This window comes from Convolutriloba macropyga, chromosome 6 (genome assembly GCF_964194025.1).
Source record: "Convolutriloba macropyga chromosome 6, txConMacr16.3, whole genome shotgun sequence".
Lineage (NCBI taxonomy): Eukaryota > Metazoa > Xenacoelomorpha > Acoela > Convolutidae > Convolutriloba > Convolutriloba macropyga.
The window spans coordinates 59,708,251-59,723,438 of NC_134473.1; the positions used below are offsets into that span (position 1 = coordinate 59,708,251).

Below are 15,188 nucleotides of genomic sequence, written 5' to 3' on the forward strand. Positions count from 1 at the left end.
GAATAAGTACAACACAAAAAAAATTGATGATGGCAATTTTTGTCATGCCGTTTTGCTTGATTTGTCTAAAGTTTTCGACTCACTGTCAAATCATATCAATTCTAACCAAATCCAATTGGGAACTTTACAATCTCTTGGTTTACCCCCTCACTCTTACACCATTTTACCCCCCTTGGCAGACAAAAAAGATGTAAGAGTGGGGGGTTAATTTGTCTTTTACCTCCTCACTCTTACACCATTTTACCCACCTTGGAAACCCAATGCAGCCAAAAAAGACGTAAGAGTTTTAAGCTGCATTTTCCTACAAAATCCTCCCATTGCAGCCCCACTCTTACATCATTTTGGGCGGAAAAATTCAACCCGGGGCTTGCTGCTGTTGTGCTTTTCTTTCGAAAAGTCTGCTAGAAAAGGTGCTGCTTGTTCACGTCGAACGACATGTTTGCTCTTTTTTCTAATGAAACTTGCAGGAACTCAGGTAAATTGAGAGCATCTGATTTATTTGAAGGTCATTTGATAACAGCTTTACACTGCATAACTGTGAATCAATCATAAAAATCAAGTGAATACGATTATTAGGTCTTTTCTTTTTTTTGAGGTCTACGAAACTATCGCACCTTTTTTTGGCAACCTGATAGTGTTGTTTGAAAAGATATTAAACTGTAGTTCGGGGGGGGGGGTTCTATGCCCTGTGCGTTTGGAGAGAGTCATCAATCAGTACAGTACTAGGCTGGGACCCTAGACACTAGGACGGCTTTAAACATGAAAATGAAGCTATAGCCATCTGGTGCAATATTAATATGCTGCAGCTGACGCTCGTCAACAATACCGAAGGTGGATGTTTTTTGTACCCTTGAAAATTGCTCTCAAGGAACGTAAGGATTTAAAACTGTTTTATCAATCAAAATACGACTCAATGTGGATTGAATGTCGGTGCAATTTTTGAAGCAACTGCATGTTTAAAATTTTTCGAAGTTAATATATAACCCCTTAACTTGGATCAAAATGAATTCTTTGAGCAATAATTGATAACTAAGAACAAATCATCATGCGAATCTACTGCAATCACTCTAATGGGTTACTAAAAACTTAATTACTTGAATAGATGCAAAAAATATTTGGGCTCCTCAGTTCAAACCAACGGTTTTGACAATAGATAATCTATGTTTGTCTATGCGTGAGCATAAGACAACAAAAACTTGTAGTGAAAACTTTTTACATAAAACGTTGCTGAATATAAAAACGTGTTTAACAGTCGTTTCAAAAATATCCATTTGGCTTTTTAATTACCGAGGTGAGGGTTGGAACACAATACGAGTATCATATTACAAAGATTTAATAGGAAAAAATAAGAAAGAAATAAAGAGCCTGTAAACTCGTCTTGTCTCCATAACTAAGTTTTCTAAATTAATAGAAAATTGTTTGAAAAAAATTACATATTTTTCTGAGAGTAGAAAATTGCTTTCTCTGCTTCAGTTTGAATTTCGACAAAGGATATCAGCAGAGGATTCTACTCTAAATTTCATTGAATAAGTACAACACAAAAAAAATTGATGATGGCAATTTTTGTCATGCCGTTTTGCTTGATTTGTCTAAAGTTTTCGACTCACTGTCAAATCATATCAATTCTAACCAAATCCAATTGGGAACTTTACAATCTCTTGGTTTACCCCCTCACTCTTACACCATTTTACCCCCCTTGGCAGACAAAAAAGATGTAAGAGTGGGGGGTTAATTTGTCTTTTACCCCCTCACTCTTACACCATTTTACCCACCTTGGAAACCCAATGCAGCCAAAAAAGACGTAAGAGTTTTAAGCTGCATTTTCCTACAAAATCCTCCCATTGCAGCCCCACTCTTACATCATTTTGGGCGGAAAAATTCAACCCGGGGCTTGCTGCTGTTGTGCTTTTCTTTCGAAAAGTCTGCTAGAAAAGGTGCTGCTTGTTCACGTCGAACGACATGTTTGCTCTTTTTTCTAATGAAACTTGCAGGAACTCAGGTAAATTGAGAGCATCTGATTTATTTGAAGGTCATTTGATAACAGCTTTACACTGCATAACTGTGAATCAATCATAAAAATCAAGTGAATACGATTATTAGGTCTTTTCTTTTTTTTGAGGTCTACGAAACTATCGCACCTTTTTTTGGCAACCTGATAGTGTTGTTTGAAAAGATATTAAACTGTAGTTCGGGGGGGGGGGGGGTTCTATGCCCTGTGCGTTTGGAGAGAGTCATCAATCAGTACAGTACTAGGCTGGGACCCTAGACACTAGGACGGCTTTAAACATGAAAATGAAGCTATAGCCATCTGGTGCAATATTAATATGCTGCAGCTGACGCTCGTCAACAATACCGAAGGTGGATGTTTTTTGTACCCTTGAAAATTGCTCTCAAGGAACGTAAGGATTTAAAACTGTTTTATCAATCAAAATACGACTCAATGTGGATTGAATGTCGGTGCAATTTTTGAAGCAACTGCATGTTTAAAATTTTTCGAAGTTAATATATAACCCCTTAACTTGGATCAAAATGAATTCTTTGAGCAATAATTGATAACTAAGAACAAATCATCATGCGAATCTACTGCAATCACTCTAATGGGTTACTAAAAACTTAATTACTTGAATAGATGCAAAAAATATTTGGGCTCCTCAGTTCAAACCAACGGTTTTGACAATAGATAATCTATGTTTGTCTATGCGTGAGCATAAGACAACAAAAACTTGTAGTGATAACTTTTTACATAAAACGTTGCTGAATATAAAAACGTGTTTAACAGTCGTTTCAAAAATATCCATTTGGCTTTTTAATTACCGAGGTGAGGGTTGGAACACAATACGAGTATCATATTACAAAGATTTAATAGGAAAAAATAAGAAAGAAATAAAGAGCCTGTAAACTCGTCTTGTCTCCATAACTAAGTTTTCTAAATTAATAGAAAATTGTTTGAAAAAAATTACATATTTTTCTGAGAGTAGAAAATTGCTTTCTCTGCTTCAGTTTGAATTTCGACAAAGGATATCAGCAGAGGATTCTACTCTAAATTTCATTGAATAAGTACAACACAAAAAAAATTGATGATGGCAATTTTTGTCATGCCGTTTTGCTTGATTTGTCTAAAGTTTTCGACTCACTGTCAAATCATATCAATTCTAACCAAATCCAATTGGGAACTTTACAATCTCTTGGTTTACACCCTCACTCTTACACCATTTTACCCCCCTTGGCAGACAAAAAAGATGTAAGAGTGGGGGGTTAATTTGTCTTTTACCCCCTCACTCTTACACCATTTTACCCACCTTGGAAGCCCAATGCAGCCGAAAAAGACGTAGGAGTTTTAAGCTGCATTTTCCTACAAAATCCTCCCATTGCAGCCCCACTCTTACATCATTTTGGGCGGAAAAATTCAACCCGGGGCTTGCTGCTGTTGTGCTTTTCTTTCGAAAAGTCTGCTAGAAAAGGTGCTGCTTGTTCACGTCGAACGACATGTTTGCTCTTTTTTCTAATGAAACTTGCAGGAACTCAGGTAAATTGAGAGCATCTGATTTATTTGAAGGTCATTTGATAACAGCTTTACACTGCATAACTGTGAATCAATCATAAAAATCAAGTGAATACGATTATTAGGTCTTTTCTTTTTTTTGAGGTCTACGAAACTATCGCACCTTTTTTTGGCAACCTGATAGTGTTGTTTGAAAAGATATTAAACTGTAGTTCGGGGGGGGGGGGTTCTATGCCCTGTGCGTTTGGAGAAAGTCATCAATCAGTACAGTATTAGACTGGGACCCTAGACACTAGGACGGCTTTAAACATGAAAATGAAGCTATAGCCATCTGGTGCAATATTAATATGCTGCAGCTGACGCTCGTCAACAATACCGAAGGTGGATGTTTTTTGTACCCTTGAAAATTGCTCTCAAGGAACGTAAGGATTTAAAACTGTTTTATCAATCAAAATACGACTCAATGTGGATTGAATGTCGGTGCAATTTTTGAAGCAACTGCATGTTTAAAATTTTTCGAAGTTAATATATAACCCCTTAACTTGGATCAAAATGAATTCGTTGAGCAATAATTGATAACTAAGAACAAATCATCATGCGAATCTACTGCAATCACTCTAATGGGTTACTAAAAACTTAATTACTTGAATAGATGCAAAAAATATTTGGGCTCCTCAGTTCAAACCAACGGTTTTGACAATAGATAATCTATGTTTGTCTATGCGTGAGCATAAGACAACAAAAACTTGTAGTGATAACTTTTTACATAAAACGTTGCTGAATATAAAAACATGTTTAACAGTCGTTTCAAAAATATCCATTTGGCTTTTTAATTACCGAGGTGAGGGCTGGAACACAATACAAGTATCATATTACAAAGATTTGAAAGGAAAAAATAAGAAAGAAATAAAGAGCCTGTAAACTCGTCTTGTCTCCATAACTAAGTTTTCTAAATTAATAGAAAATTGTTTGAAAAAAATTACATATTTTTCTGAGAGTAGAAAATTGCTTTCTCTGCTTCAGTTTGAATTTCGACAAAGGATATCAGCAGAGGATTCTACTCTAAATTTCATTGAATAAGTACAACACAAAAAAAATTGATGATGGCAATTTTTGTCATGCAGTTTTGCTTGATTTATCTAAAGTTTTCGACTCACTCTCAAATCATATCAATTCTAACCAAATCCAATTGGGAACTTTACAATCTCTTGGTTTTTTCCCTCTTGCAGTACAGGTATAAAAATGTTGACTGACGAATCGATTACAGCACATTTGTGTAAATGGGGTTGAATCAATTTGAATTGCGTGAAAGCAAGATGTTCCTCATTGAACATTTTTCGGAACGCTTTTTTCAACTTATACACGAATGGTCTCACAGAGCAAGTAGAAAGATCTGATAAGTATGCCACTTTTTTATGATGTTTTTTAGTCACAAAAACTTTGACTTCGATTTGAATGTTTGGCAGGAAAACTCTCAAAAATTGTAAACCAGAACAGATAAAATAAATAGGTCGATACTGAATGACAGAAACGGAGAAAAAAAGTTCTCGAGCAAAATTGATAAAAACTCAACATTTCCAAAATAGCATTTTAGGAACAGCTATATTAAAAAATCCAAACAATTTATATACTTAAGTGTTACCAGAGACAAGCAACATGGTCATAAAACATAATTCAAAAAAATTATTTTGAATACGACTGCTGGTATCAAAAACCACTCAAGCTTTAGGTCGTAGATTTAAAATACAGTTTTACTCATGCTATTTTGCCCACTTGTCTTTAATCACTTAGGTTTCCCTACTTTATGTGTGTTTCAATTGAGTTCACCATTGGTGTTTTTTCTGGAGAAGCAAAAGAATTAGGCCTTCAAGTGTGTATTTTTTGTTCTAGCATCAAGTTGTTGAATAGATTAACAAAATAGTGAAACGTACTCAGCATACGACTGCTGAGCGAGTAAAAAATATCGTATTTCTTGAAATTTATTAGAAATGAGGAAAAGTCTTTTCGACAACAGCTCAAATTATCGATGGCCTCTCATATGATTAATATGCTTTCCAACCGACTAAATTATGCGATGAATGTTTGATCGTTTTTATTCATTTATCTTTGAATTGGAAGCAACTACCAAATTAACTGAGACTCACAAAAGATAGCATAAAAGTATTCAATTGTAATCTCAAAAATATCTGACAGCCGCGTCCTTAGCAGATTTTATTAGACAAGCTAGCATATTGCGTGACCTCTGATTTAAAAAGCCCGTTCCCAGTTAAAATTAATAAAAGCATTTATGTGCCTGCATACTTCAATTCTATATATGTTATTTTCGCGCCAATTGTCTATATAGCAATATAATGTTTCCCTTGTCTCAAAAAGTTGCAAACTACTAATTACAAGCAGTTAAGAAGTTCAATTAAAATAAAACCCTTCATCTCATCTACGAGGGTAGTCGATCAGCTCCTTGTCGGTCAAACCCTATTTACAATTTTAAATACTGACAGGTTAAAAATTAGAGCATCAAAAGCAAGACGAGCAATAACAAAATTTTGGTAAAAAGAAATCAATATGAAATGTGGACATTTTGAATCAATATTGAAAACATAATTATAGAGACATTATCAGCCGCCCTTTCTCTACAATGTTTCCTATAGAGAATTATAATGCATGGCAGCGGCTCATGGAGCGATCACCAGGGAAGCAGTATATTGAGCTACATAAAGGCACGGAACTTATTTTTGTGCTAATTCACTTGATCACGTCTAAAAATAATCATTCTTTCTATTCGCTGTCCTTTGTATCCAAGCGATTTATGGCTTTCGATACCGAAAGAGCACCTCCTCTTGTACTGGAGAAGTTTAAAAAACAGAATGTGGTTCTCTGGAATTCGAGAATTGTGTTTCAATTACTTGACTGATTCGTAATTTTTGTAGGAATCTGGTACGCGTCTTGGGCAACTCTAAGCAAAAAAATTGGATACTTTTGTTTAAAATAATCTTCTGCAGAAACGTTATTTGAAGAATGTGTTTGCTTTGATGTCTTGTCGAATGTGGTCATCAAAAGTGGTAGTCCTATCTGCAAATGTTTCATCTCGCCACATCTGAAGACAAAGCTTTATGTTGACATCATTTTGAACCTAAATTTGCTGGTTGGACAAAGAAGCACGAATGTCATAGAGTCTGATGTGTGTATAGCCGACATTTGAGCAACTTAGAGCGTGCGCTACATTAAAAGCTTCTCTGCATGAGCATCAGGATACCAAATTCGTGATTCGAAGAACTTGTTTGCTTAGATGTCTTGTCCAATGTCGTCATCAAAAGTGGCACTCTTATCTGCAATTGTTTTATCTCGCAAAATCTGAAGACAAGAGCTCTACTTTGACATCATTGCAAATCTAACTTAGCTGGTTGGACGAAGAATCACGAATGTCTGTGAGTCTGATGTGTGTATAGCCAATATTTGAGCAACTTAGAGCGTGCGCTACATTAAAACCTTCTCTGCATGAGCATGAAGATACCGGGTTTGTGATTCGAAGAAAATGTTTCCGTTGTTGTCTTGTCGAATGTCGTCTCCAAAAGTGGTATTTCTATCTGCAAATGTTTAATTTCGCAAAATCTGAAGACAGAGCTTTGTTTTGACATCATCGCAAACCAACTTAGCAGGTTGGAAGAAGAATCATAAATTTCATTGGGTGTAATGTGTGTATAGCCAACATTTGGGCAACTTAGAGCGTGCGTTATATTAAAAACTTCTCTGCATGAGAAGAATGATAACAGATTTGTGATTCGAAGAACGTGGTTAATTGATGTCTTGTCGAATTTCGTCATCAAAAAGGTACTTCTATTCGTAAATGTTTCATCGCGCAAAATCTGAAGACAAAGATTCATTTTGACATCATAACAAACCTAAATTAGCAGGTTGAAAAAAGAATCACGAATGTCAATGGGTCTGATGTGGGTATACGGTGTCAATTATTGTAACTGCTCAAAAAACTGATTGGATCTTTTATATCCATTCATAATTGAACCCCGAACAGGACGATAATCTGAGATATCAATGTCCATTTCAGAGAAAAGTTTGTTGACTTTCAAACCAAATTACTTTTCTTAAGAATATGAAAGTACATTGCAACCATATGCTAGGCCAAGTTCATTGAATTTATCTAATACAACACTTAGTGATGCAGGGCTACCAGCCACGTTACGTTCATCTGCGAACCATTTATGAGTCCAGTTTTGATGTTAGAGCACCTTGATGAGTGGAAGTATAGCCACGCTATACATTGCATTAGCCATAAGATCAAATGCAAAAAGAGGTCAACGGTGAAATGCATAAAACAAATGGGGAATATGCCAATATGCTTCACATTGTTTGAATTTGTAGCTACTGCAGCATTCCACAACCAGCGAGGGAAACGTGCAAGTAAAAATTGTTCAAAAAGTATGCGGAGGAAATTTTTGCACAGTAAGTGGTGAACTTGAGGATTAGTTAATACTTTAAATTTCCATAAACAAAATGGGCAATTTACATTGGAGAAAAATGAGCAATGAAGAAATATCGGCCTTTCTTGCTAAAAACATAAATTTCAGTACCGACAATAATATTACCTGTGATTGGTATCAAATTTCAATTGACACAGGAATAATACTGAATTGTTGCAGCTATTGATTAAGAAAAACATTGTTCAAGTAACCATTCACAGACTTTTTGACCCAAAAACTAATTCAGTTAGGTGCTTAAATGGAGCAAGAAAAGCTGGACCAAAAGTTAATGGTATTATCAAAATGAGTGATTTGCAAAAATAGCGAAATTGACTTTAGATGAGATGATAACTGGCATTAGGAGTCAGTTAGAAACTAAACAAAAATTGCATCAGAAAATCGATACTTGTTCTAATGCAAAACCGACAATAATACGGCAAACGCACAAAATTTTGCAAACAAAATGAAAAAACTATGTGCCCTGCAAACTGAATTCAAATTAAAATCATGCCAGCTCACCCTAATTTCATCGATAAAAAATGTTATTCAAATCAGGTGGCTTATGAGATAAAATAGTGGCTGTGTATACATCAATGTAGGCCAGACCAGCCGGCATGTGACCACCAGCATATCAGAACATCAAAAGAAGGTTTCACATGTGGGTCAACAAATTTCTGAACGTAGTGGCTACTCGAGTAGCATCGAACACAATCCGTCAATACTTCAATGTCAATCCCCCGGTATTTATTGCGCGTACTTAACTGCGATTTCAGCTGTTTGATGTACATCGCTTCCATTGTCATTAGTTTTTCAACCCCGCGACATGCATCAAGAATCTCCCGTTCAATATTTTTCGCTGTACCACAACATTCAACGAGTTGTTGTCCCACAGGGGAATCCTGCTTTTGATGTACCGAAGTTCGAGTGTTAATATGTCAGCTGGTTTGGCCAATATATATGGAACTGCCTCCATTACATTTACCTTTATATACGACATAGGATTTCAGATTCTCACCAAAAGATGATTTAAGTGTAGGCAAGCAAGTTCTTAGCTTTCTTGTTGTGAAAATGATTTGAATATCACGCATCTTTATCAGTCTACTTGCAAATAACAGTGATATTTCCTCTGTATTGAACAAAAAACCTCAGTTTAGGCTCCTAATTGTTAGGACTGCTAATTCTTTTAAGTTGTTGTTCATTTTGGGTTGTTTTGCTGTGAACTTTTCCTTCATGACTGTTTTATACAACGTCTCCTTAACAATACTGGAGGACCACTCAGTTGGTTTTTGATTTTCAGTCCAGATTTCTTGATTTTTTCTTAAGGGCTACATCAAAGGGTTGTCAGTCAGTGGTCGCATCAAATATCCCATACAAAGTCCCTTGAATCATATTTTTCTTATGTTGTAACGAAGCGCAGCTACGGAAATTTGGGATTATGCCGGTATCGGTTGATTTTTGATACCAATGACAGCTAAATTTCCTATCTTCGTTTACGTTTATGTTTAGATCTAGGAATGCCAGGTCTCCACTACCGTTTGGTGTCTCAAGAGTGACTTGTTAGTTCTTGTGAAGAGAATTTGCATACTGAAGGTAACCTAGAGGGTCCCCCTTAACGGTGCACACTCTGTCATACATATACCTCTTGAATAATTTTAGTTCCTGTGTGTCCTCTTTTGTACCTTTTTCCGCCTTATAGGGCCAGATCCAAACAATTTCCGTGTCTTTCCCATTATAGCCCCCGAATGAAATTATAGCCCCCCCCCGATGGTATAATTATCATGATTGGGGGCTATAGGTTATCTGACCACTAAGCTGGGGGGGGGGGGAGGGCTATAATGGGAAAGACCCCAATTTCCTGTATGGTCTTAGTTTTTTTACTGAATTAAAGTGCAAAAAACAAGTTTGTGCATAGCAAAACGAAATTTGCAAAACCCCCCACAAGGGTGATGCTTTGGGTTAGGGCATAATTCTGAATTTCCCTAGGAATACAAATTATGGCTGAAATCGAAAAATCCGGAAAAGTAAAGTTTTAACGGCAATGAGTTCAACTGTTTGTAGCGTCTCCCAGTCCTGAACATCAATATACATTGGTGGAATAAAAGGGGATTTGATCCAACCAATGGATGGAAAAGTAAACCCCGACTATGAAACATTGCAGCAGCGTTTTTAAATTTAACAGAAAACGCATTACGTTAAACTTACAGCAATATGCTAGACTCTAGGAGTATCATTAACCTGAGTTAAACGTATAGAACCAGAATCTGAGACACATAATTGCTGCGCAGAATGGAGTTATTTGAAGAAAAGAATAACAGATGTATGATATAGTGATAACAGATGTTAACATGAAGTTGTAAATAAGCTAAATATTGTGTATTTGAAAATTTTCTATTCAAAATATTTTTTAAGATATTTTATAAAGAATTGTAGTCTCAGACAAATGTAAATATATTTTCGTTTTGTCATTAATAATTTGTGAAACAGTTTTATCCTGACCATGAACGTAAAGTTCGAAAACGCTTGTTTCAGAAATCAGAATTAATTTTGAATTGACAGATCAGTTTGTTTTACAGCTATTGGATTACCTTGTGTTGTATTTTCTTGGGACTTCATTACTTTCTTATCAATAAAAACAGCCGTGCATGATTTGTACAATGAATAGTCTGATACATTGAATTATTTTTACAATGAATTGTCGGAATTTTGCGTTTGATTTGCTTCGCCTATTTGCTTTACGTTACCCCAAGTGCAAGTGTTATATTAACCTGTAAAATTACCAGATGTAAAAATGCTGTCCTAGACGCAATAAAATGCAACCAGTCTTACGAAACCAAAAAGCGTACCCCTGCAATGACAATCACAGTCGATAACCCGGCCTTCAGCCAGAGTGCTGATCTTCCCGGCGGAGAGGAGGCGGCCGAATTTTATTCACGCTATGAACCGCGAGAGGTTTTAGGCAGAGGGTTGGTAAGTGTGGTGCGAAAATGCATTCACAGAGCAACAGGCGACGTGTTTGCCGTAAAAATCATAGACGTTGGATCTGAAGAGGGCCAAAAAATTCTCGATGAAACAAAGAAGGAAATCGAAATTTTGAAGGTACTTATTTTAAGCAGATTTCAACCTTATTCCTCCCAAAATCCACTCGATTGCATTTTGACCTTTTCCGTTTGTGCACCCCCCCGCCCCCCTCAAAACGTTATGCTCCCCCAGTTACAAAGCACGTGTCATTACATGGTGGGTCATTATGTAAAAATGTAGGTCGTGCGTCATTAATATGCACCCACTAAGCTGGGGACAGGGGTTTGGAAAAATGAATTGTAATTGCAATAATTGGGAATTAATTGATTGGTTACTCTATTTTAATTGCAATAATTGTTTGGAACGGCACAATTAATTGCCCAATAATTGGCAAAAACTGAAGCAGCCTTTTGCAAGGTCGCAAACCCGCAACTAGAGAAAAAGGGGTCTTTCCCATTATAGCCCCCCCCCCCCCCAGCTTAGTGGTCAGATAACCTATATCCCCCCAAACATGGTAATTATGCTATAATAGGGGGGGGGGGGGGTATAATGGGAAAGACCCAGAAAAAGTTCCCAGATCACAAACGTCTGTCAGAGATCGTATGTATTTTGACGGATTTGGGTGTTTGTTTAAAAAGTTTTCGTCATTGATTAGAAATTAAATAATTTAGATAATATAACCATTTGCGTACATTTTTGGGTCGATCAAGGTAAAACTGTTTTCAAATCTACGAAAAAAAATTGATAGCATCAAGTTTAATTCATCAATAATTGCCATCATTGCAATAATTGATTTTTATCTTTTGCCAATTAAATTAATTGATTGCTCCTCTTTTTGTCTAGCCAATTAATTGCAATTAATTTTTCCAAATCGCTGGCTGGGGGGCACAAACGGAAAAGTTCTGCAAGTTTTGCCCAGCGCGTCATTGCCTCTTAAAATGCGAATAATTGGGAATTCCCCATTAGTCAATAATCCAATAATCGGGTCTTTTCAATTATAGACCCCCCAGCCTATTGATTGGTCATATAACGTTAGGTTATCATAGTTATTATCATATTGCCCGAAATCCTCAGAAGTTTGAATTTCAACTATCCACAATGATATAGATGATATGCTTACGTTAGAAACCATTATTGGTCCCACATTTTTAAAAAAAATGTGACAGTTATATGTTAGCCCCAGTTTCTTCTTCAAAAGGGAAAGGCGCTTTAGTTTGACTAAATGTATAATATGTACAATCAGTGTCGTATTTAATCAAATGGCGTAAAAACAAATAATTTTACATATTAAACATAAAGAAAGAAAAAGGATTACTGGGCACTCATTTTTTTTATCACTAAATCCATAGTTTTAGAAGCGAATGGTTAGATTCCGGTAAAACTTGAAAAATTACATCCAAGAAAATATCTCTTAAAACCATATTTGACCTTTGTTTTTTAATGCTTAGTATTTGTAGAGATTTAGGTAGATTGTTCCATTTTTTAGCTGTTGCGTGGGGAAAAGATTTGTTGATATATTGTCGACCTCTGTTCTTGGAAAATGTTTTTTTTGTTCGGCTATGTATGTGATAATTTGCGCTTGGAAGCTTCGAGTTACTTTTGAATGCTAGCTTTTGATTGGTAATGTAATCGTAAAAATACAGAATTCAGCTTTTTTCAGTTCGTTGTTAAATACTTATAACATTTTTGTTGATTCTCAGATCTCTCGAACTTTTATATTTAGCAAAGAAAAAGGTGTCTTCAATCCCAGTTCAAGTGAAGGGATTAAGTTTTTCTTAGCATTAGTAATTAAGAGCCGAGTAATCTTAAGGCGACAACACAATCGAGTTGAGAAGAGTTTCCAAAGATTCGATTGGAAGCTGAATCCTTATTGATTTTATGGTTTTAATTCCTACAGCCATGCTCTGTACAATTTTTTGACTTGAGAATCAAACTGAAGTTTATTGTCAATTATTATGCCAAGGTACTTGCATTCGCTTTTTTCAATAAGTTTCATTTTCAACTAATAAGATTTCCAATTCTTTGGTTTTACATCTACAGCTTGGCTTAAATTTGATAAACTGCGTTCTCTGAGTTCATATTAAGATCATATTAAGATCACGCGGTAATGACTGAAATAGGTCTGTAGTTGATAACATTTAGCGGATCACCTTTTTCAATAGAGCGGCAACATTAGCAAATTTCAACTGGCTGGGAAATACTTGATGTCGTAAACTTGTTCATTACTCATGTGATGTCGTAAAGTGTTCATTTCTCATTATGTTATGCTTCAGAAGATAATCTGATATTTGTTTACGCTTTAATTTCTTAAAATTTTTGGAAAATGTGTTAGTGTCTGATATAGGCCTGTAGTTAATAACATTTAGCGGACCACTTTTGTTTATAAGAGGGGAAACATAAATAAATGAAAAATTTAGAAATTCTGCTAACTTCAATTGTCTGTTATCATTGCGTCGAAGGACTTCTTTAAAAGCTTGTTTCGATTCAACTCCCATATCGCAGAGAACTTGCACCCCACTTCAATGTTTTGAAAACCAAATGGTTCTCAATCAGGTGTGTTCTTTGCAGGAAGTGATGCTTCTGCTCCGGTCTAGTTGGCCAAGTTAAACGAGAAGCTTAGAAATTCTGCTAATTTTTAATAGTCTGTAATCATTTGCCAAAGGAGTTCTTTACAGATGTAATTTTATTAGAGACCTGTAAGCAGCCTCTCATGTTGATAAAATTCTGTTTGTCTTTTATGTTATGGAGTTTTTGGAAAGCGTTTTTAGCTTGATTGTTTTGATTCTAATTTACTAGTCTTGATAGTCTTGAGAATTTGTTTTCGATTTCAAGTAATTAAACCACTTTTTTTGTCAGTACTGTATCTTTTGAAAACATCAAGTTTTCTGTTGCGCTGTTTGAATGCCTATAATCCTTAAAAATGGAACCATTTGCTCTCCAAACTACTCATTGTTTTCTTGTTCCTAATTAATTTTATTTCCCTTTGTCCATGGTCATCTACTGTTAGAGTTATGATATTGTTAAGTGTTTGAAGTTTATCGACAACACTGAGACTGGAAGAATACAAAATTTGACATTGTTGCGAAGATAAAAAATGCCTCAATTTCGTTACACAATAACTAATTCAACAGTCAATATCGTTTGCGGAGATCCCGAGTGATCGTATTTAATTAAAAGATTGTTTTTGACAGATTGATCAGATTTGTTTCGTCGTTCTGTGAAGCTACATATAGGCCATATGGAACGATGTCTTGTGTCCAGGCAGTTTTTCTCATGTTTCTTCAGATAGTCTGTGTTGTAGTCACCTCTTAACATTAATAATTGCATTCTACAATAGAGATGTTTAAGTTGCAGGCCACAGTTTCAAGTAATTTGTTCCTTAACTGTTTTTGAGGTGAAGATGCAACGCTTATCAATATTTTTTCTTTGCATGTTTTGTCAAAATTTTTTGATACACTTTTTGGGGGAATCTCAGAGCAACATATGTGGTATCCTTTGAAAGCTCTCTTCCTCTTATTTTTTTCTACAAAGTTGTTTAAAATTCGTGGTTTTGTAAAAGTCAATTTTTGGAAGGCAATTTTTTGCCCTGTTGTTATTTTGCGTGTTCTTTGTAACGTTCTGTTTTTAACCACCATGGAATCCAGAATAAACGTTGATCCTTTTCGAATAATATATTTTTAAGGGCTCATCATTTTTGAGAAGAACAGGAAAAAATTCAGCAAACTTAAGTGGATAAGAAAACAAAAGGACAAAATTTTCCATATTTTACGTAAAATTACGTAAAAGGCATTACATTACTACACTATGCAAACCGTTTGAACAACTGCAGTTAAATTAATTAAGTATTTGGTGTCAGGCACGTATCCGCCGAATCTTGAGATTCTTGAAAACGGCATGCAGATTTTAAAATTTTTGCTGAATTCTTTTGACGTCAATTGGACATTTTTGTTTAAAACTTGTCATTTTTCGTTCTTTAAAGTTTCCGTTGTCTTCTGTTTTTTGTTTTAATAATTTCAGAGAAATTGGTAATAGAGCTGAATTCGATACTAAAGTATCATACTATTTCGAGACTTTTAAACGAATTAAATGCTATTAAAGGCTTTTTTACTATTTGCTTTTCTTTTCAGGAGATATGAAGAAGTCTGCTGAGTAATTTTGTGTTTACCCACTGAAAAAAACGAAAAATAAATAAG

General features: G+C 35.4%; 1 protein-coding gene across 2 annotated transcripts in view; it reads left to right on the top strand.

The window, feature by feature from the left end:
- LOC142341810 (phosphorylase b kinase gamma catalytic chain, skeletal muscle/heart isoform-like) overlaps positions 1 to 15,188 on the top strand; it is a 104,150-nt gene that overhangs the window by 48,074 nt on the left and 40,888 nt on the right. For both annotated transcript variants that reach the window (XM_075393051.1, XM_075393053.1), the window contains exon 2: positions 10,756 to 11,073. In XM_075393051.1, the coding sequence (XP_075249166.1) occupies positions 10,828 to 11,073 (246 nt within the window). In that variant the 5' untranslated portion in view covers positions 10,756 to 10,827. The remainder of the gene's footprint in view (positions 1 to 10,755; positions 11,074 to 15,188) is intronic.